Source organism: Ammospiza caudacuta, chromosome 4 (genome assembly GCF_027887145.1).
Source record: "Ammospiza caudacuta isolate bAmmCau1 chromosome 4, bAmmCau1.pri, whole genome shotgun sequence".
NCBI classification, from domain to species: domain Eukaryota; kingdom Metazoa; phylum Chordata; class Aves; order Passeriformes; family Passerellidae; genus Ammospiza; species Ammospiza caudacuta.
This window is the reverse complement of record NC_080596.1, coordinates 51639263-51662238: the sequence shown is the minus strand read 5'-3', so window position 1 is coordinate 51662238 and position 22976 is coordinate 51639263. Positions and strand designations below refer to the sequence as shown.

At 36.9% G+C, this 22976-nt stretch overlaps 1 protein-coding gene across 6 annotated transcripts in view; it reads left to right on the top strand.

The window, feature by feature from the left end:
* The window catches only part of DCUN1D4 (defective in cullin neddylation 1 domain containing 4), a 41678-nt gene that overhangs the window by 2821 nt on the left and 15881 nt on the right, over nt 1-22976 (top strand). For 3 of the 6 annotated variants that reach the window (XM_058803001.1, XM_058803002.1, XM_058803004.1), the window contains exons 2-5: nt 6747-6817; nt 7752-7791; nt 13625-13654; nt 14943-15057. In XM_058803001.1, the coding sequence (XP_058658984.1) occupies nt 6747-6817; nt 7752-7791; nt 13625-13654; nt 14943-15057 (256 nt within the window). Of the gene's footprint in view, nt 1-6746; nt 6818-7751; nt 7792-13624; nt 13655-14312; nt 14552-14942; nt 15058-22976 lie in introns of those variants that run through there. The other 3 variants (XM_058803003.1, XM_058803006.1, XM_058803005.1) reach the window with 3 other exon arrangements.

The following is a 22976-nucleotide window of genomic DNA, read 5'->3' as shown; positions in this document are numbered from 1 at the left end:
CATTAGCTGCAGATTGCTGCTTCCCTGCTCTGCTGGTAAAGTGGTTTGTAGGAGCACCCTCTAATCCACTCAGTCAAATGTACCTGGGTTAGCTCTTGCCACTTACTTAAGTTGTCTCAACTGACAGGTTGATTTCTTGCCTGAAGTGGGTTAGAGAACGTGGCCATGGCCTGTGCTGCTGGCAGGGCTGTGGGGTCAGTCACTTTTGGCAGGGAGGAAGAAGCAAGCAGCGGGACAGTGATGCCTTTGGCTGGCATAGCTGTTTCTAGGCTGTTGCAGCTCCATCCTGAGCCACATTCCAGATGCGCACAGTGCTGGATACCCTATAGCAGCTGCTTGACAGGGTTGTATTTCTCCTGAATTAGCTAGAGCACAAGATACAAAGTTTGTATTAGCTTTGTGCCCTTTGTAGGGTGCCAGGTGACACCTGGCATGAAGTTAAGAGTAATGCTTGCAAACAGCTCTTGGGTCATGGCAGCCAATGATGCAAAACTAGCTCACTGACACTTGTTTGAATTAATCTGATGGTAGTATAAGTGTTAGACTGGATGAACACTTGCCATCAATGGAAGTAGATGTTTTGCACCAGAAACCCACTTAGTGTTAGTCTTTGCTATATAGCACAAAACACCCAACCAAAATCACCTCCTTCCAAGCAAAGCCAAATCCTGCCATGAGCCAGTTGTGCAGAGGATTTTATCCTGTATGTTAGTATAGGAGAATTAGCCTAGCTCTTATTTGTTCAATTTAAGGTCAATGGAAATGTATTCAAACTAAAGTAGCAGTTACACAAATTTTGCACTGTTTAAATTGCTCTAAAATTCTTAAGTAGCGTTAAACTGCTGTAGATCTTTTTGTAAACAAGCCTTCAGATTAGGATACTGCAAAAACACCTAGGTAGAATAAAGATTTGTTCCTATGGGGGCAAAAAAGAATTATGCTTTTTTCTATCTATGCAGCATGCAGTGATCTTAAAGTATTTTGTTGCAGTCATTCTGAGTGGTGATACCAAATGTTAAGAGTTGAATGTGAATGTTTACTTTTAAAATATTTTAGAGTACGTTTAGTAACTCCTACTGTATTTTTTTGCTTGGATTTGGGTTTTCTGTAGGGTTTTTTATTTACTAGCTTAAGTCAGACTGTGTTTTGCTTCAGAACATTTTAGGCTGTTGTGTTTGCAAAATTTACACAAATTTGCAACTGTGGGTTTTGGCTACTGCTGGTGTCAGCAGTAGCTCTGAGCCCGGTGCAGTTCTGGGTGCAGGCAGGCGGGAGAAACATTCTGCAGTATCCTGTCTTCAGCTTTAATGGCTAGGTCCTGATGCTCCTCGAGATAGCTTGGATCATCCCATCTAATTGCCTGTCCTTGCTTTGCAAGCTGGAATTCACTTCTGTTTTCCTTACTTTCTGAATCATGCCCTTTATTTGACCACACCAAATCAAGGGAGACCCTGCTTTTCAAGCCTGTTCTCTGCCTTCCTTGACCCAAGGCTTGTTGTCTTGTCCCACGATGGACTGGGAGAAAGGATTCTTCTGCACGGTGGCCCTGGTATAGGGTGTCACTGCCTGCAGGGATGCTGGAAATAGATTTTTAATCCTGTCTTTGACAGGAATGCAGAGTCAGCTCCTGTCTGCTGTGTACTGCACTTTGGGACTCTCAGTCTTCAGGTGTGTTGTTAAGATTTTGTGTAAATAAGACTGATGTACATTTTTCTTTTGCCTTCTGTATTTAGTAATGAATACAAAAATTTTGCTTCCTGGACATGAGCGTTGAGGGCTTTCACCAAATGTAGGTTTCAGATCATTAATCAATTCATCATTAATCAATATAAATTGTATTGCTGTTAGGATAATTCCATAAGTAGACTACAGACTATAAAATAGTATATTTTGTAGAAGATTAAATGATTCTTTTTTGAGTAAGTAAAGTTTATTTAAAGCTAACTCAGACAACAGAACTTTGAACTATTGTTGCTAGTACTACTACAAGTTTTTTTTTTCTATCTCTGTTACTTGAAAGGAAGGAAAACAATTGAATAAAAGCCTAAGCATGCTATTTTAATTTTTAGATATGAATTTGCCTGATGTGTTTTCTGTTAATTTTTTTTCTGAGAAGTTTACAGCTGTATTTTAGCAGTAATAAGAATTACTACTATGTTATCACTACTGCTATTTCTATATTTAAATTTTAATATTGTATATATGGCATATCAATTTGGGACAACTATTTCAGACCTATTGTTAAAGTGAGATTTTGTATAGATTTTCTATTTGCTTAAAAAAAAATAGCAGCTTTTAAAAGAAACTTGGAGTCAGCTGATCTTGTTTACTACTATTGTTAATTTCTTACTAGGTTTTTAATAGATTTTACTGCACCTTGTAGCTGTGTTTTGTCCAAGCTTTAAATTTCCACAGCAGGTACTTTTTTTTTCCCCCCTTGGTTTTCAGATGTTCATTTCAATAGTTTGGCAACACATTGCTCCTTCTGATTAAAAAATAGAAAAAATTGGGATTTGATCTCTAAAGTTTTTTCATTTCAGATAGGAAAGTAGAGTATTTGAGTCTAGTTTACCTGTATACTTTGCTTATACTTAAGATACATTGAGTTTTTTGTTTTTCTGTATTGTATTTCATGTATGCATTAATGAGAGGGTGTAGAATGTTTTTTCTCTAGTTTGTTATGGAAGCAAGGTAGCTCTTGTTTCTTTTACCTCTCTGTAATTCTCAGGTCCATAGTTTAAACCTTAACCTACAATATTCTGAAAATTATTTTTAAACTATTTTCTTTTTAATTTTAAATAATATATAATTGACTAACCCAGCCTTTAACCCTTAACATTGTGTTAATCACACACTGCCGACAATGTTTAAATTCCATTAACCTAGGTTGTCTCTGTCATTCTTTTCTGCGTTCTGGATTTGCAATTATTTTACTCAGATTTTTTTTTTTAGCCATTGCATTCTGAATTACTGCAAAGTATTTAATGCCATCTGGAATTTTCATTGCTTCAGACCTCACTGAAGATCAGCTACCTTTTGCATGAAAACTAATTTAATCAACAGAATACATATGCTTGTTTGACATATACCCCTTAAAGTCGTAGCAAACTTTCCACATATCATCTTTCACTATTTACAAAGCAAGCAGATTTCCTTCTTCTGATTGGAGGTCAATGAACTGTGTGTTCTGTCAGAATCTTAGAATGGCTGGAATTGGAAGGGACCTGAAAGATAATCTCGTTCCAGTGCCCCTGCCATGGGCACCAGTACCTTCTACCAGGACCAGGTTTCTCAGAGCCCCATCCAGCCTCACACTTCAGGCTTGGGGCCTCCACAGCTTCTTTGGACAGCCTGTGCTAATGTCTCACCACCCTCACAGTAAAGAATTTCTTACTAATATCTGATCTAAACCCACTGTCAATTTGCAGACATTCCTCCTTGTCCTGTCACTATGTGCTCTTCTGGAAAGTCCCTCTCCAGCTTTCCTGAAAGTCCCCTTAAAGTACTGTAAGTGCACTAAAAGTGCTGTGAGATCTCCCTGGAGTCTTCTGTTCTCCCCACTGAACAAGCCTAGCTCTCAGCCTTTCTTCATGGTTAGCTGTTCCTCCAGTTGTCCTTTGTGACCTTCCTCCAACACGTCCATGTCTTCCCTGTGCTGAGGACCCCAGAGCTGGATGCAGTTTCTGTAGGAAAAAAAAAATAATTCAGACCAATTAATGTGCTTTGAAACTCTTGTCTTTAGGTGAAAAATAGCTTCAGACATGGTGGCATTATTTGTGTCAGGCTCATCCAAGCAGCTGTGGAGCTTCCTGTGATGTGTTGCTCCTCTCGAGGTGGCACTGGCAGGGACAGGTGGATTAATCAAACACATTGCTGCTGTTGTCCTCCCACTTCAGAAGACCTTTCCTGTTTCTTCCTCTAACTTAGCTTGTGTTGCAGCTCCTTGGTGATCTGATTCAGAGCACTGGGATGGCAGGGTTTGTTTGTTTATTCTGTGGGTTAGATTCCAAGTGTAGTGGGCTGACCAAGAAGGGGATCAGCAGGCACAACTTCGGAGGCTGGATAAGCATATGGGGAAAGTTTGGGAAGTGGAGGGGAGAGAGTGTGTCCCTGAAGAATACATTTGCAACCAGCTGTCCAATTGCTTGCCATCTTGACCACTGTTGATCGATGCTATTTTTGCTAATTTCTCAGATAGTGTTGTTCGAGCATGGGAACTATTATTTTTTGGATTTTGTTTCTTAGAAAAACCCAAAACCCAATCTTTCTCACAATAGCCTTTTTCACAGTGGCATAGGATACTTTGTGTATCATTCTTGAAATATAGATAAAGCAAACACTGACTCACTGACCAATTCACAGAATAACCTGAACTGTAATTTAACTTCCCTAACTTAACGGGTGCTCCTTGTGTTTGCTTTTATAACTGTAAAAGAAACTTGTTTTAGCTAATATCCCTACACTGTGCAAGCTTTCCCCGTGAGAGAAAACAAACTTTGTACTCCGGTCCTCCATATTCAAATGGTGGATGGTGTGATATCTCTTGTATTAGAACTGGAAAATATGTTGGTATAACCCTGCTAAGTCCATCATAGTTATGGATCCTATTTCTGAAGCAGCAGCTTAAAATTGTACAGATATTTCCAGCGGACATGTAAAACATACTGGCATGAACTGTGTGTTTTAAAGTGCCTAGGAATGTTTTGTTTCAAAGGTGATACCTATATATATAATCCTAATGTTAGAGCACTTTTTCAACCATTTTAAGAGTGCTATCTGAAGTTAATATTGGATAAGAATAAATAAATATTTGCTTAGTGTTCTCAGCTTCTTACCCCCAGATATAACTGGTTTCTCTAACCACTCATGTTCTTTGTCGATTTTAGGCTAAGCAGCAAGGGAAACTGTAAAATTCATATTCCAGAAAGTTTAATCTGATCTGCCTGTTAACAAATAAAGTCTTATCTTTTCATCCTGCCTTCCTCAGAACGGCTTTAATGTTCCCTGTTGTCCTTGTCCCTGTTTGCCCCCCTCTCCTTCTGTTTTTTTTTTCTCATTGCTTTATATTGAATTGAGGATTGACCAAGATTATCAGGATTATTTTTTTCTTGCAGAATGGTTCTGCTTAGTATTGTTTGACTAGCAAAAATGGAACTTTATTGAGCTCTTAATGCAGGAAAAACTCTAGCACCCTGTTCAAGGTTCAAGAGTTTCCTATTGTAGCTTGGTAAGAAGATCTAGATTGTCTTTGACTTTGTATATATAAGGTTAGCTGAAGTTGGAAATTCCGTCTCTGCTGCTTCTGACTTAGAGCAATTTTATTGCTGTGGTGGACTGGGGACAACACGTTAAGAAATAGGTAGCAATTAATTAGATGATACTCTGGCTAACATAATAAATGACATGTATAATTTCTAAAAGTATCTTTTTATTTTTTTTTAATTCCCTGTGATAAGAGAATTCCACAGGGATGTGTGTAACAAGTATACTTGGAGCAGGCAGTTTTTCAGTTCCACTTGTTAACTCATAGCAGTGTGCTTCACTGGCTTGGCAGTCGGATGTTTAATGATGACCCTTGTTTATCTGGGTCATCTTAAGTGTATCTTGAGAGCATTCCTTTGAAATACTCTGGATGGAAATAAGGGAATTATTTTTTTGACCTTGCATCTTGCATCAGCTGCTGGGCAAAGCCAAATTAAATGTCTCCTGTTAGAAATGCTTTAGTGCGTTAGCTGGGTAGTGACGCTAGGAACATGCAGAAGCTTTTCACATACAGAAGAAGTTTGCTTGGAGTACTTTGCTTATCATACAGTACATTTCTCTAGAGTGTTTTGGCACATGAGTTCTAGTGGGGTAGCTAATTTATTTTTAGTTTAAATGGAGATACTCTGTAGTAGTTGGCTGTCTTTAAGCCCTCTCAGCTGGTTTGTGTTCAGTTTCTTAGATTCTTTTTGGTTTGCCTGCTGTCTAGCTGGATCTCAGTTGTTTTTTTGTGAATTAGTTACTTTCCAGTTTTGTTCTTGCCACATTCCTAGCAAAAATAGGGAATTCAAAAGAATAGAGAAAAATTAGTTTCTCGCTCTTTAGCAACTGAAGCAAACTCAAGTGTTTTCTATTTGGAGCGTGGAAGCAAAATTACCATCTATGCTATGGCTTCTTCCAAGAAGTGTCAGAATATTTCATTATCAGTTTTTTTTGTCTCTTGTCTTAACAACTGCTGTATTGTAACCTTTGGTTTGTTATTTAAAAGCCATGTTTCAACTGTGCAAGTGTACTCTAGTCACTTATTTTTGCAAGGAAATTAGCATAAAGGCAAGTACATGTGTGTTAATAAAATCAGATTTTTTTTAAGAACTAGGATTTTTATTAATGATTTTAGAATGTTACATGGTACTTAACTTGGTTTTGGAATAGATGAAACAGAAGGACTGGGTAGCATGGAAGTTAAAATGATTCCCAATATCAGGGAAAAAAGAGTTGTAATTTTTTTTTTAAATTCAGCTATAGTTAGCTATACTTCTGTTCTGCTGAGAATCATCCATGTCTTAAGAAATATACATGTGATATCTTTTTGCAGATTTCAATTGTTCTACTCAAGTGTTGAAAATGTCAGTGCTGAAAAAGTTGAGATTACTTTTAGTTTAAAGTTCTGTGATGATTTTATTAAATAGCCAGAATGTGGGAAGATCATGACTGCTGCATTTGGAAATCAGAAATTTAAAACCCTTTTTTCTTCTCCCCTCTAGATTTTCAACTGAATTCTCATCTATCAACACTGGCAAATATTCACAAGATTTACCACACCCTCAATAGGCTGGTAATGACTTGCCATTTTCTCTTAGCAGAATAGCTAAGGCTTTGGTCCAGAATATTTCATGATTGAAATCATTAAGTGATTACACTTCTAAAAATTATAACTGCTTTGTTGTATGAAAGGCTATTGGGTTTGAATTGGTGAAGAGATAAGCAGTATTAGTAAAAGGTGAAAGATTATACTCCAGAGGTCAGAGTGGAGTTTGAACTTTGAACATTGGATTTAGATGTTGCCTCATACAAGAAGCTTTCTTGGATACATTAAGTGATGGTAATCATCATAGTTACCCAGTTTCTTGCAGTTCTTCTGGAAAACATATTGAATGAGCAAGCTGTCCTTTTACACCCATGCAAAAAGTGAAACAAGGTTTTTGTGAAGACTCTTCCTGCTTATGTGTTGTGCATTTACATTTGTTTTGTTGCAACTATAGCTGGAAGTGGTGATATGGCTTCTGTGTGTACACTGTAAATTTAGTGGAAAAGACCCTGCCTGAAGATTCATTTCCAATGTTTCAGATGGTTTTTAATCAGTTTTCTTTAAAACACATATGTATGTTTATCCTTAAGCAAAGCCATTTCTGTGCTAAGGGGTAAATTCAGTCTTTCTAATGCTGCATTTATTGGAGGAATTATTAAGTAAAATAATGCCAATTTCCAACCTGATGGGTAAGTATTTCCACTCTTGAAATAATTTGATATGTTTTTGATTGGAAAAAACCTCAAAAATATTTATCAAATTCAATTTACTTGAACTTGGTAGATAAATGTGCAAGTGTAACTTTTTAGGTAAATATGGGCTGAAAACACAAAGTCTACAATCTTAGGTAGATGATCCTTAAGTAATTAGGATGAATATTACTATCAAGTAAAAGTTAAAAATAGTACAGGGGAATGAAGATCACTGTCTTGTTTAACTGTGTCCTTCCTTTTTCTTGCAGAATCTGACAGAGGACGTTGGTCAAGACGATCACCAGACAGGTATTTAATAGGGATGGAGTAAAAATAGATGGAAACAGTTCAAACACGCTTTATTAAGCAAGTCTCTCTAATATAACTGAAAATGATGTTTTAGAATGCTAAAGGAGTTTTAGGAAACAAGTGTCAGGGTTTCTTAGTTTTTTCAAAATAGGTGTTTGTGCTTTTAATTTATTGAATTATGAAGGACTTGAACAGGTATCAGCAGTATCTGTAATTGTACTGTCTCTTAGTTTAGAAGAATTAATAAAAAATTCCTCTCACTCCTGGGACTCAGCCTGATGGGCCACAGAATATCTGTGTTCTTACAGTGTTTTGAGTCTTGAAAGAGCATTAGTGAGAACAAAGCAGAAGCAAAACCTCTTCTGGCTGTTGTGATACCTGTGACTGAGTTTAAATGCTGTGCCCCAAACAACCAGCATTTTTCTTGACTGGTTCTGATGCAGGTTATTTCTGTTTCTTGTGCAGATTTTCAGTCAGTGTCTGAGTACTATCTATTTTTGAGATCATATCTGTGTTTTGTTCCATGAAGTGTCATCATTTTTTCAGGCCTTCTTCTCAGGTGCCTGATACCAGCTTCCTGTCATTCCTGATTTGTCAGCATTTGAGCTTTGTGACTTGATGTTTTGCAAGGGTTCTTACCTCCTTTTGCACTGCCTTCAAGCCCTGATCACTCACTCAGCAGAACTGTTCTTCAAAACTGACCATGTCAGTCCTACCATCTGACTCAAAGCTTTTTCACTGTCCTGAGGTGATGGCTATATTTGCTGATGTTACCTTGAGCATTTAGCAAACTGGGGAGAGCTGTCAGCTCCTCCTGGAGATTTCTGCCACACACTTAGAAATCTAGCACACTCAGCCTAGAGCAATGAGAAGAGATGCATAGGACTGCCTTGCTTGGGATTGGACAGAGCTCACTTAGGGATTATGCACCCTCCTCTGTACAGCAGCAGGTCACTTTGTTTCAAGCTTGAACTCTTCTTACCCTAACCACAAAAGGCTTCTCTGAAATACTTTCCATCAGTGTTGTTAGTGATTTGATACTTGAAATTAACTCATTATGTCAATGAAAAGCCTCTGAAAAAGAGCTTATGACCAATAGTTGAAGACAGAGATTTTAATGTCCATAATTTAGAACTGATGTCCTCTCCCATCTTGTGATGGAGACTTGGTATTTTTTCCTATGTGTCCCAGGTGCTCTAAACTGATATCTAAGCTTCATACTGATCTCCTGTATGAAATGTGTTCTATAATCTTTGTGTACTCTTGATCACCAAGACCTGTTGTGAAGCATTGAGGTAGTCCCCTTCTGTCACTAATGAGTAAGTGTTGATGTACTTGAGGTGTTTGGAATTTGTCTTACCTCTTGCCTAGCACTTGTGTCATAAAGTATAAGAAATTAACCTTGGTGCTCTCATTACCTGTATTGGAAGGTGCTTGAGCACATTACCATCAGTGTCAGTACAAAACTGTTCATCAAAGCCAGTATCCTATTGCCTGCACTGTTTGAATTAAGCTGTTTCAAAAGTGTAAATGTGCCTGTTGAATGAGTCGGGACACAAAATCCCAGTAAAGGGTGCAGTTTTTTTGCAATAGCTGTAAAACCTTTCAAACCAGAAACAAATATGAAATGAGAACCACAAGTAAAGGTTGATAATGCCAGGTTGATTCCTCATCTTCAGATATTATTTCCACTATTATGCTTCTGCCCTGTTTTATGTCTCCTTGTAGGAAAAGATGAAGCCCAAATGTTTACATAAGTTCCAGGCATGTTCAGTTTAAATGTGTATTTGATTTTTTACTCAAATGAGGACAAATACACATGCAAGGAGCTATTTTAGCCCTCATGAATGTAGTACAGTGAGGTCTTCTGTTTCTGTTTTGTATGGAACTTGACACTTCTGAAACATCTTACTTGGAGAGACTGGCATAAATCTATAAAGTTACTTTTGAAAAATGTTTGATTTCAATGTGCCTAAACTTGTGGAACTTCTGTTTTCCAGTAAGAAGTTGTCAAGACCTATTAATTTTGTTGCACAATTTATAGAACTGTATAGGTGCTGTAAATTTGAGATTCTGCGTCTAGAACTCATTTGAAAGTCAGATTAAGAACTGTTGCAAAAGGTTTTAGTGTTGCCAAACCCATGTCAAGGTTTTTTATAGTTCTGAGATTATTTTAACCCTAAATCTTCTGACCCAGGCCTTATTCTTAAAGATTGCTGTTCGTTTTCTGACATAATTATCTGGATTATTGTCATTAGGTTGTGGACTTTGTTTTTGGGATGACTTAATGTATGCTTATCTAAATTGGATTGGATTTCTAAAAGCTATTTTAAAAAATCTTAGTTTTAGGTTAATATTTATTAATAATAGTGTTAAATTTTAAATGCGTATCACATTTACTTCAAAGCAGTTTTTGTAAGCTAACAAAAAATGTATTGGATGTCTAAATTACTTAGAAGCAAATTGTATCTTTTCTAAGTATTAGCCAGATTGCCTGTCTGAAACCAGGCCCTAAAACACCAGCGAACTACAGGGAAGTGGCAGTTTCAGAATTCCTTCAGTGATTTGAGAGCTAAGATGAATCTTGTTTCAAAATTCTGATCCCCTACAATGATTGCAGTCTCATGTGCTATAATTCAGTATGCATATCTGTCTGAAAAATAAGATAGACTTCAACTGTCTGATGGGCTTTGCCTTTTCACCTGTAGGTGTAAGAACAGCAGGCATTCAGATTCTGTAAACAATTTCTTTTTCTTTTAGTATGTATATGCATTAACTTGGAAAACTTAGATTGGAAATAATAGTTGTTTTTCTGTTATAACTACAAATCTAGCAGCTTGTTAATAACTTAAAGTCATGATTTGATAATTAAATTGTGACTTCCTTATCCAGATTAAAAAGTCTTTAAAATATGCTTCTTGTTGTCACCTGGCTTGTTTAAAACAGGGAGGTACCCTCTTCAACAAAAAGAAGGCTTCATTGTGGTTCATTAATCTTTGGAGTGAGAGAAATTGCTTTTGTCTCTGCTGGTTTTTTCTTTTGTTAGGTTACAGAAGAAACCCCTCTTGAGTCCAGAGCAATTCTGTAGTGTAGCATTCAAGACAGAGAAGATGATTTTTCCTTTTGCAACAGCATTGGAAGTTGTTTAATGTTTTGATGAGTATCTTTGCTTTCTCATCTTGTGTCTGAAAACTGATGATTGTAGCTATGCTTGTGGTCGTTTTGTTGCATTATTAAGTGATCAGCTGTATCTTCCCAGTTGCTTCAGCATTCACAGTTTCTAATTATTTTTCCTTTGAAGCATCCTTCTACTGAAGCATCAGAAGAGTAGGATTCCTCACGGGCTTTAGCTAGAGAAGGTGAAAGTGCCATGCCTGTAAATAATTTCCGTAGGGACACAGCTTGTAGAGTTCTTCTTTGTTGACTTTTTTTCTTTTTTTTTTTATTCTGGTTTTGTTGCTATTCTAGGGCTGTCCCTCTCTTGTAGGTTTTATTTTATATATTGTTTTAAATTTCCTAGGATGAATTTTAGCTCTTGAATTGATACTTCGATTTGGAAGCTTTGTCTCCTGCAAATTTGGAAGTATTCAATGGGATGTTTGGCAAACAGCATTTAAACTTGACAGGCTTTTGGCTGGTGGTGGTCTATTCAGCAGCCATTTGGAGGCTCTACCTTGCAAATGCTAGCTTCAAGTGTCAAAAAACCAGTGAGAACTAGCAGGGTTCTGCCAATCTTGAGTTGAGGCCTAGGAGTGAGAAACTTTGAAGATAATCACATCAGCAAAGCTGCACTTGGTAAGTAAAATTCTGTCAAATTTACATGTAGTCAGAGGTAGCTGCATGTTTGTTTGCAGACCTTTGGGAAGAGAAATTAACTGTGCACTGCTAGACCTAAAATTACATTTAGAATTAGAAAGCTCTGTGTAGGAAAGGTTAATATTGCTATTTAGTGAGCTGTATTGTAATTTAAGACATTGCAGGAGTTCAAAGTAAAAAAATCCAATTTAATAACTTTTAGCTTTATATGAAAATTAAAGAATTATTCTGCTGCTGTTACAGAGAAATTATAACTGCCCTTCAAATTTAATACACCAATTTTAGTAACAAAAGAAATACTTTGAAAGTAAAATCCTTACACTGTGTTTTTTAGTAGTTTAGAGATTATTCAAAATCTGAAGTTTAGTGAAGACTTGCTCCAAACCTCAGTTATTAAGATGTTAAGTCTTGGAAAGCATTTACAATATGTCCACCTGGTGTCTGTGTGCTGTCAGCTGTCAGTGTGTGAGGGCAGTGTATGTGTGCATTTAAACCTACCAATTTCTGAGCTGTCTCTTTTCTTCCTTTTTCTGTGCCTTTGAGAGCTGCAACTAGATACATTCAAACCAAAAAGGATACAAGTTTTCATAGGAGTCATTGGAGAAATTGGGTTGTGTAGTGAATTGTGATCAGTTTAAGCCTTTAAAGCAAGTTCACCAATCTTCTTAAAAACATCCTGTCATTTAAGGAGGCAAAGAGTCCAAGCAGGAATTCTTGAGTTAAGTTCTTTGGTTTGTATGGGGTTGCAGGTCTGACAAAATGATTTCTCTGTTCTATAACTGCTTTATTTTACATTTATTTGTTTTTTCTCTTTTGCTCTGCTTCTTTTGTCACAGAGGCTTTGCATATTTCTTTTCACAATCAACTGACCAGTAAACTGCACAAATTTGTGGGGAGTGAGGGGGATGTGTATTTTTTTCTTGCATTTTACCAGCATCCAATGCCTGTGTCCATCACAAATGGATTTTTACTTTTTTAAAAGAAAGGCACTTAAAAGCAATCTATTTGCTCTCGAAGGAATGAGATAGCTACAGGTTATACTTAAGTAAATTCATATTTACCAAAAAGAGGTGTTCACTATCACATTTTCATTTATTAAGTTCATTGTGTGTCTTAAGTCTGTTGGCTCTTTCTAGCCATCTGTTTAGTTCTGCTGTCATCCTAGGTGGTTTTAGTCTGTGTAGGCTTTCAAAAACTACTTACTGGCAGAGTCTTCAGAAATTTGATATGAAAGATAAAGTATTGCAGATTCAATAACTTATGAGAGTAGTGTTTTTCAGTATCATTAATGTGGAGGCATAATTTGATGGAACAAATGACATTCAGCAGGTCAGGTTCCTTAGTTTGTTTAGTTTGTAAAATGCCTTGGATGTACTTTGAGTTTTTTATGGTCTCTGGCTTACCTGTTTCAAATATATCTGATATTGTTGAGGAGAAAATAATTACTATTGTCACTAGTTTCCTTTTGTAATGTGTTCTGGACAGTGCTTCTAGAAATATATTCTTCTGACACAGCCATTACGATTTTTTTTGTGGTAATAGTTTATGGAGCATAATACTTGCAAGTTTTTTGATTATTAGTTGAATTGTAATTTGAATTTACAATGCTGTTAATTCTCTTTCAAAAAGACAGTGTATGGCCGTACTCTCCTAGACAATAATGAGGAGGGAGTTTTAGGGTTCAAAAAAGAATATATATAGGAAGAATTTTTTTAATTGGAGAGTATTTCTTGAACTAGAGAGATTAATTTTCTTCTTAATAGATAGAAGTGAATATAAAGATAAGACCAAAGAAGGCATACTTAGTGCAAAAGCTTTATTAGTTGAAACCAGATTAGTTCATCTTGGTGTAAAAATTGGGTTGAACATATTATGTAATACTAGAGAAATATGAACATAATACTAGAGAAATATGTACTTTCTTATGGGTTAGAATTTTCATGCATGTTTGAATAATGTACATGTAGCAAAGCCTGTGAGGCTCTAAGGTTCCTTACATGTGTTTCTCCTATAACAGGAGAGAGCCTTTCAAAGATTCGAAGAATAGGTAAGCAAAAGATTGCTGTCAGTGTTTGGTGGGAATTGGGCCTCTGATTTCAGTCTGTTCCCTTGGTGTCACAAAGCAGTCAAAGTTTTATTGCTTGCTTCTGTGCTGTGATGTTGTAAGATAAAAGATTTTGTGGGCATCTTAACTGAGCGTAGCTAAACTTGGATGCTGTTGTAGCAAAGAGAAGATAGCTTAGGAATGCTGGAGTTCTTCATGTTTTCTTGCAAATTTCTTTGGCATCTCTTTGTGTCTGGATTGTTATACCTCACTTCTCTCTTCCTTTTCTTTTCAAATTCTCCGTGTAACACTTAGAGGTGTGATAGCTCTTGGAGCTGCTGTTACACACACCTTTCTCAGGTGTCACTGTGGTCTTCAGCACATGAAAGTAGGACAAAAGTGTGCCTGGAGTGTTAGCCTACTCTTTCATGAGGCAGCAAAAGCAATAAATGACTTGGTGTGGTCAAAAGGGATGGTCCTGTGCTCTTTCTTGTACTAATGTACAGAAAGTTGTTATTCTTTTTTCCTTGGTTAATTATCTACAGGTTTGGCGAGCTGAATTGGCACACAGAAGAGTTACCAGAGACGGGAGTATGTAGCTGAGAGAAGGGGATGGAAAGACTGCCACCTGATTGGCATCAGTGTCAAGAATTGGCTATTTCCTGTTTGGGGACCTTCATTTTTTGAGAACTGTTCAGTGTAAATAATTCAGCCAGCCACTTGTTTCTTTCCCTGGTGGCTGCTGACTGTCTCTACCTGTCCCTGCAAAACAAAACAAAAAACCTCACAAAAAACCTGAAAAAAACCCTCTCACCAATGAACAAACAAAACCTTTCCTACCTCTTGCTCTCTGTATCACAAAAACCTTGAGGCTTGAAAATAAAGTTCTGTTTTCTAGAGGTAGGTGTTCAGTCATATCTGTATTTCAAAAAGCAATGATCAGCTCTTAGAACTTTTGATTTGAATAAAAGACTAAAAATAAGGATGACTTTTTGGGGACCTAAATACCTCTTTAGGATAGTGTCAGTTCTTGACTGCTGTTAGACTGAAGTAATGCCAGTGCTACTGTACATTTTGCTGTAGTACTTTTGACCTTAATGGAAATCTGGTCATAGGAAACCGTGTAAAGCTGAGATGGATTTTGCTATTGAAAGGAGACTGTTTCTTTTTTAATTTTTAAATCCCCTAACTTCCTTCCCTTTCCTTTGTAATATGCCTATTAGTGGACACAGTTTAACTGGTCTGCAACAGTTTCATTTCTTTGTGCTGGTGTTTTTAATTCCCTCTGTAGGAAGTCTTCGGTCTTGCAGTTCATCAGACTGCTTTAGTAAAGTGATGCCTCCAAGGAAAAAGAGGAGACCTGCAGCAGGAGATGATTTATCTGCTAAGAAAAGTAGACATGATGGGTATGTCATCTTACCATGAGCTAAGACTTATGGAATATCTAAAATTGAAGAGCTGATGTATCATGTGTTTAAATACTAATGGAAATAATATTGAAATTTACTTGGTTTCTCAGTGTGGAACCATAGCTGGTGATTGAACTGTGGGATATTGATAAGTATATGTAGCTTCAGTTTGCATCTCACCTTTCTCTAGACATACAAGAAGCATGTAGGAAACTTTTCCTTGCTCTAGTTGCCAGCTATGAAGATATGTACTTGTTTGTTCAAAACCAACTTCTAAGAGATACAGTACTATTTTCTCATATACATGCATAAGGTCTGGATTGGCTGTTATCAATCTCTAGCCTGTCAAAAAAGGGAATGTAGTTATAGTCCACTCAGCTCTTAAAATCCTGCTAGTCTCTCCTGTTATGTTGTGATTTAGCACTGAACATAGAAGGGAAATTGCCCAAGTAAGGTGACAGCCAGTGGTTCAACAGTTACTGAGGGGCTTCTCACTGGACAGCAGAAGCCAAACAGGTTAAAGAGAGTGCATGAACAGTGTACTCTTTTGGCATGAAGTATTGGATAGCTGAAATCTCTACAAGCAGTGGATTTCCAGTAGTGTAGTGAGTAATTCAGAAAGCATTGAATGTGCTCAGAGTGTGCAAAAATCACTATTTATGTGGACAAAATTCTGAACTTGAGGCTGTATAGAACTGCACACTCCTGCATGATAGATGCAGGACTGCTCTGATGTTGAATAGTGTCTTATACAACTGGAAAGTTTGCTTGGCACTGCATCAATCAGTAGAATTTGAGCTCTATTATACTCATGTGTTACTGACATCCCAGAAAACACATGCTTCCATAGCAGGTACCTTCAGGGAGGTTAAAAAAGGCATGTTTCTCCAAACTGTCAGCCTGAAATCAGGCTAGGTTCTCTCCTTTTTATACTTTAGCATGAGTAAGAAAAATACTTGTAGCCAAATTAGGCCTGTGGTCATGCCCCTATAACTCCATTGTGTTTAATAGGGTTGCACAACTGTAACTGCACTGGAATTTATTAAATGATCTGTTGATGCAGAAGAAAGAGATTTCAACTCTCTTTCATTGCGTTGTAACACTAACTAGAACAAAAAAGCTGTTCATGTCCTTAATGTTTTTGTCCCTTTTCAGAAATAATGAAATATAAAAGGTAAATAGTTGATAGAGGGCATTACAGGTTATTCACAGATAGGCATACAATGTGGAAGCAATACAAAGACAGACCCTTTCTAGAATATAGAGAGATTCATAAAACTGAGCTCTACCTACCTTAGCCAAGACACTGATGATAGAAAGAAGCACCCCCCTAAAAAGTAAGCTTGCATGTAAGTAAGAAATACCGATTTGTGTAATTACATAAGAAAATTATAAAAACCTGAGTTTTTGCTCTCTGAATACTGGATATTTCATAATTTTTAAGAGCTTGTTGCAAATGTAATTTGAAGGATTTGTTAATATCTGCCTCTCAGTTTATAACTAATGGATCTAGTCTTCATTTTACTGCCATGTAAGTCTTTATTAAAGGGAGGATCTCAGCCTGCTTTTAGAATTGGAGGAGAAACCAGATCTGCTAGTCATGAGCCATGGGGTAATATCCTCTGATGTGGTTCCAGTTTTTATCTGACTGACTTCCTATAAAGATTTTTGAGCTTTCTCTGTTTTCCAGAGTGTTTATTTTATTTTTGTCTTCAAGAAAACAGTTTTTTATTTCAGCATGACAGGCAATATGAAATTATTTGCTGGACATTCAGCCTGGTCTTGAAGCTGTATTTTCTTTCAAGGAAGAATTTTTACCCCTGTAATCTTCTTGAATGAGTTAGTAAAAATGCAGTCTCCTACTTCCATGCTTGTTTTGGTCAGGTGGAGTTCATACCTGTCAAGTTTAGTTTTTGGATCAGACATCTCAGTTAGTTGAGCAGAAATCAGTCTGAAATCAGGAAACTCTACAGCAGTGTGCTGTAGCATGCCTAGTTTACAAAGCCAGTTCTGCTCACATTGTGTGCAGAGAATGCTATATACAGTAAAAAGAGTATAGTGGAATATCAGTTTATAGAATAAGGGTCTCCTAGGCCCAGTTCTCAGCTACTGTTTTAGAGACAGACTTCTTAGAAGCTGCATTCTAGTAACTCAGGATAAGCCTTCACAGGACATTAGTCTGTGTGGATTCTGTATTAAGTGAGGAAAGGCGGTCACTGAAGAGCTACACAGTCCTCTCCAGAAGAGCCCCTCTTTCCTAACAGAAGTGATTTGTCACTTCAAATACTTAATGGAATGACATACATTTTTGTGTGTTTCTCAGCTACAGTGGCATACTTACAGGGCCAACATTAACAAATTCAGTAATTCAAAGTCTCCTGTTTGTTCTCAGTGGAAAAATACTGGGTGGTAGTCCAAAGATTTTCAAGGGATGTCATCATTAATGGTGTTACTGCAACTGAGACTGAAGGTTGATGATTTTTTCTGGTTTTTCCATTATAAAAATGTGGGGTTTTTTAATCTGTAATGGAGTGCTTTGTTGGGTGATATTTTCAGTCTTCACTAATTTTTATTCATTCCTATAATCTCTTCAAATCGGATAGGAATATTTTTAGATATGCCTTCTTCCATAAAGTTTCTTTCAGCAGGCCTCTATGCTGAAAGAGAAGATAGTTTCTAAAGACTCTTCCAGTTATAAACTTAAACATATCTTACACCCTTAATTTCAAGCTGGTAGGAATACAACCTCATCTCAGAAGTACTAGTGGAATGCACAGGCAATTGAGGAAAAACATTTATAGGAAGCAATCTAGTTGTGAAATTATTTGGAAATGCTGATCTAGTGCATAAACTGATTATAGAAGACTCCAAGCATGTTCATTAGTATTGCACCCTTACATAATAAGAACTTGAATTCTCTTAATTAGTGTTTATAGCATCATCATGAACCATGCATGAATGCAGCGTTTCAGTGGGAGGGAATTTTTATACCAGATGACGAAAAATAAAAAGAACTCAATGCTCTATAGATAACAGTAAGAGTTATCTTGCCTTAAAGAGTAGCTGTTGGAAGTAAACAGTTGAGCATGTGCTAACTTGAACATAATCACTTGAAGACTTTGTTTTATTTTCATCTCAGTCTTGACTTTATTGTACTTAAAGCTGTCACAGTATAGAGTATTCTCAAATTAGAGTTAAAATTACATTTTCTGTACATTGTTCTTCCATCACTATGTTAAGCATCTTCAGAAAGGTAAAGCAAGATTCATGTAAATATACTTGCTAGGTAAAACGATAGTCCTCACTGGGTAATTGTTTTATGCTGCTTATCTGTTATGCCATATCTAGCCAAATAGGGAAAAGTGAGCTGTTTAATATAATGTCTTATGTTTTGACAGTCTCATTTAAAAAGTAATTCTACTCCTTATTCTGGAATCACACTGAGGGCAAAAGCCTTGAAGTAATGGGTACTGTCACTTTAGGAGGATGAAAACCAGGAATATTTACCTACTTCCCTGAAATTTAGGTTTTCAAACAATTAGATAAATGTTTTCAATGAATTTACTCTTATGTGTGTAGGAACCACAAAAGGGCCTACTAACATGAAAAATAGGTTTTCTGTATTGAATCGTAAACTCCATATTCTGTGTGGAAAAATGCAGTTTTTGAAAACAGAGTGTCATTAACATAAGATGTACTAACTTCCAAAGTTTTCAAAACCTTTGGTGTTGAGAGTTGGTTTGGTTTTTGTTCTGCTGTTGTTTACTATCTGTTTAGGTCCTGCGCCATGCAGACCACCTGTGTTCCCAGCTGTCATAGATGTGTAGATCTTTTTGCTTGAAGTAGGGGTTTTCAGGTACACACAAGCATAATTTTTCCTTTTTCTATAGCTTTTCAGTGCACTTCACTTAAACTGGACATGTGACTATCAGCATGTGTGTTGTTACACATACTGCTCATTAAGTAATTCTGATAAAGTTCCAAACATTGAACAGTTTAGGAATGATTGTAAGTCTTTAAACAAGGAGACATAAGGTATATTCATTCATAAAACTTAACAGTCAAGTTAGTCCTGAGGGTTGCTTTAAACTGTTTTTGTCATGTCTTGTAAATTGCAAAACGTATCTTCTCCCACCCTTCTGTTTCTACTGCAGATTTTATGAAACTATTGCTAGAATCATAATTGTGGGTGAATAGATAAGGCTTTATTAAAGTATGTTCATTGTGCTGCATTGATGAAAATGCTCAGCCAAAATTGAAAATTAATTAGTATTAATGGAAATAGTGTGGGGCATGTTTTGAAAAAAAAGTAATCTGGAAGCAATTAGTTAGTTCAAAACTCAAACAAAATTCAGTAAAGATTTTGACTAAGTTCTGGTTGCTTAGAAACAAAGCTTCTGTTGGTGAATTTCTTGATGTCTTCATTCAGTAAGCACTGACCTTTTGAAATAACCAGGCTGTAGATCTTCATGAGAGACTTTTGACTTACCATAATAAAACATAGCTTTTTTTCCCCTTCCCTTTTGATTTTCTTTTTCCTCTTCAATGGATTATTACCAGCTTCCACCATGAAGAGAATGTTTTGTGTGACCTAAGCTCCATGTTTTCACTGATCTTGGTTGGAATATTCTGGAGCTACACAGCCCAGAGTTGGTGCACTGGTAGGGGCTGTGGCTGGAGCTTTAACCAACTCCAGTACAGGTGAAACATGCTCAGAGCAGCAGATAACCCAGCTTTGAGGACTGCAGTGGGTTGAAGAGAATTGCCCTTACCTTGTTCTTTTTGCTGGCAGCAACCATCAACTTTTACAGTCACTTGCCTAGTCACCCCATTATAGTTGGATGGAATTTTCATGCTTTTGTTTTCCCACCAAGTTAGTTAGGAAGAGAAGAAAATAATGTGGAAAATATGTGGACCATATATTCAAAGTTCCCACAAAGTGTGAAGTGCTAGACACTCAGTTTTAATTTTTTTTTTTTGGTGGTTGTTGATGCTTGCCTATAGCACTTCCAGTTATAAACTACATTGTCTTACCTTTTTTGCTGGTATATTACAGTTCCCTCACATGAATATTTCATATATATGTTTGAACATGGATGTTATGAGTCAGCCATTAGGTCATGGTTGAGGTGCAAGCATCTCTGAGAAAATTATTACATTTTGATGTGGTTAAGTAACTGAAATCACTTTTACAGAATTTAGACAGGTTATCTCATGTTGCTTTTGCCCTGCCCTGTCCCACATTCTTTCCTCTCTCTAGCTGATGAAATGGCTGTTAGAAAGAGATAATAATTAAAAAAAAAAAAAACAACCCTAAATGCTCCTTACAGGGATATTTTGTTACAAATAACTTGTATATTGCTGTCACTGACACTGACACAGTATCATGCTAAACTAAAAAAAAAAAGTTATTTTTCAAGTGAAGATTTTTCTGAGTTATTGTACCTACATGTGTGTTTCATCTTAGAGGTAAATACATACTTAGCCTGTAAGTAATACTTTTCTTTTTTTTCCCGTTCCTGATGGATATTCATGTCATGAGTCAGAAATGGAAGGGTAATTCTAAACGCAAAAGGTTCTGAGTTTGGTATTGTATGGTAGTGATGGATGTAGCAAACACTCTGGGATAAACTGTGCTTGCACCTTTCTAACTGATGATGGAGAAAATGCCCTTAGCAATCCTGTTTCGGTGCCAGCATTCTTTGGCAGTGTGCAAATTCTAGTACTAAAAGTGCCAAGTGTATTCATTTGCTCTTCCTGTATGGAAGGCATCTTTTTGAGTTTTTTACTTTTCCCCTGTGCCTTGCCTGCTCTCACCCTTCCTGTCCCCCCCCCTTTTTTTTTCTTTTTTTTTTTTTTTTGTGAGCAGTGTGTTGTTTCACATCTGGTGTGTGACTGACACTTTGCTGGCAATTTCCTGTGACTGGCAGTTTCCTTTTACAGACCATTAATATGGAAGAAAATTACTAAGCAGAACGTGGTTGGCATAATGGTTGTGCATCTGTTTCAAAGTACTGGTGCTGGTCATCTTGATGAAGCTGTGAGCCATTGACAACTTGCTGTTTGTGAGATCTGTTCATTAGATGTTTGGTACTCCCAAAGTATTCAGATATCTACCCTGTGCACTCTGGCAGTGTGTTTTTCTGCATAGCAAGAGATACTGTCATTAGAACAAAGACAAGGCACATCATCTTGCAGTATATACTGAGAAATTCCACAGAGATGAGGAATACTGCAAGATATAAAATGGATGCCAGATGTGTCGGGAAGTTTGTGTTTTTCTCCTCTGTAAATATGGTTCTTGAGGTAATCAAATCCATATTCATCATAATTCAGGGGATGTAGTCCTTGAAAAGAGCTTTACTCTGTGCCACTAGATTGAACCAAGTTGTCCTAGGCTGAGTAATCTCAGGTACTTGTCTACTTACTTGTTTGCATCTCCCCACTCATCTTACTTCCCTAGACACTTCAGAGATTAGGAGTCTCTTGCTAGTAGGAATAGCTGGCTTGGCTAGGCTTGGGGGGAGACACTCATTTAATGTTTGGAGTAAGCAGAGAAAGAAAAGGGTTTGTCTTTATACATGAGATCACTAATTCTGGCTGTGCATAGTCTGTTTTCATTATAAACGTGATACAGGGTCATCTGCACTGTTAATGCATGTCTGACTAATTAGCTTATAGCAGAAATTGGGATAATATTTCAAGATTGTATCCCTTCTGACTTTATTTTCTGAACTTGTCAACTGGCACAAGCTGGAATATCTGTAGTCAGTTCTGGTTTCTCAAAAATCAAACTCCAGTGGTCAGGTATTGAGCTTTTTGAACAATCATAAGTTTGAGGCAAGACCATTTTCATTGGAGTTACTTGGCCGTATGTTGGGCACATTAACTTAATTTATTATTGCTGTTTCCTGCAGTTCCTGAACTGTGACCTTAGTCCTTAAGACAAGTGACTTTCAATCTCATATCAGTTGTCTGAAATTCTTCTACTATGTGCAGATGCAGAGAATGTATAAAATGGGCTGTTTTTTTCTGTTCTTGCTCACCATTCCTGTTATCCATGCTGCTGGCTCTGATGTCTTGTTTCAGGCTGCAGTATCTAGCTCTGCCATTTGTAGATGCAGGATACCTTTTTTTCTAAAATACCTGAATGACTTACAGCTCTGTCAATAAGTCTGTTTCTTGAGAGTTCCTTCTTAAATGCACTGTTTGCATACTGACAGCTTAATGTGTTGATGATTTACATGAACAAGCAGGGCAAGACAATTGGTTATCATCCCTTTGTAAGAAAAAGCATTGAGTCTTGTGATAAATAACTTCCTTTGTGAACCTTGTTAGCTTTGCCATGTCTTCGATCCCAGCAGTACTTTTACAGACTTCTTGAATAAAGAGAATAGAATAAAAATGTTGACTACCTCCTGCTACAGTTTCCAACTTGTATTCTACTTGGTGTTTGTCACGTTTGTTTGTGACAAAAAAGGGGATACTGAATAATTAAGACTTTTGCCAAAGTGGCAGAATGCCTCCTTTCTTTGTCTTGATTGCTCTGAATTCAGAGTACTCTAAAAATTATTGGATAGGTCTTTCATAATCACAGTTCATTTTGCAAATGTAAAAATGTTATCAGACCTATTTAAAAAAAATTATTCCAACTCAGTCTTATACCTTCTGGATTAGCTCTTACTGAGCGATGCTGTCAGCCTTTTCCTTTGCAGCTTCAGTAAAGCTTATGCAAAACAGATAATTCAAATAGGAAAAGAGTGTTTTCAAAATGAGAAAACCCCAAACCTAAAATTGTGAGTATATGAATGTGTTTGGAACACATATGGCTGACATTTCTATGCAGTGTTCCAGTTTGTTGTAGATCGGTGTGTTTCAGTACAGTGTCAATTTTTCATAAGAAATTTCTTAAGAGC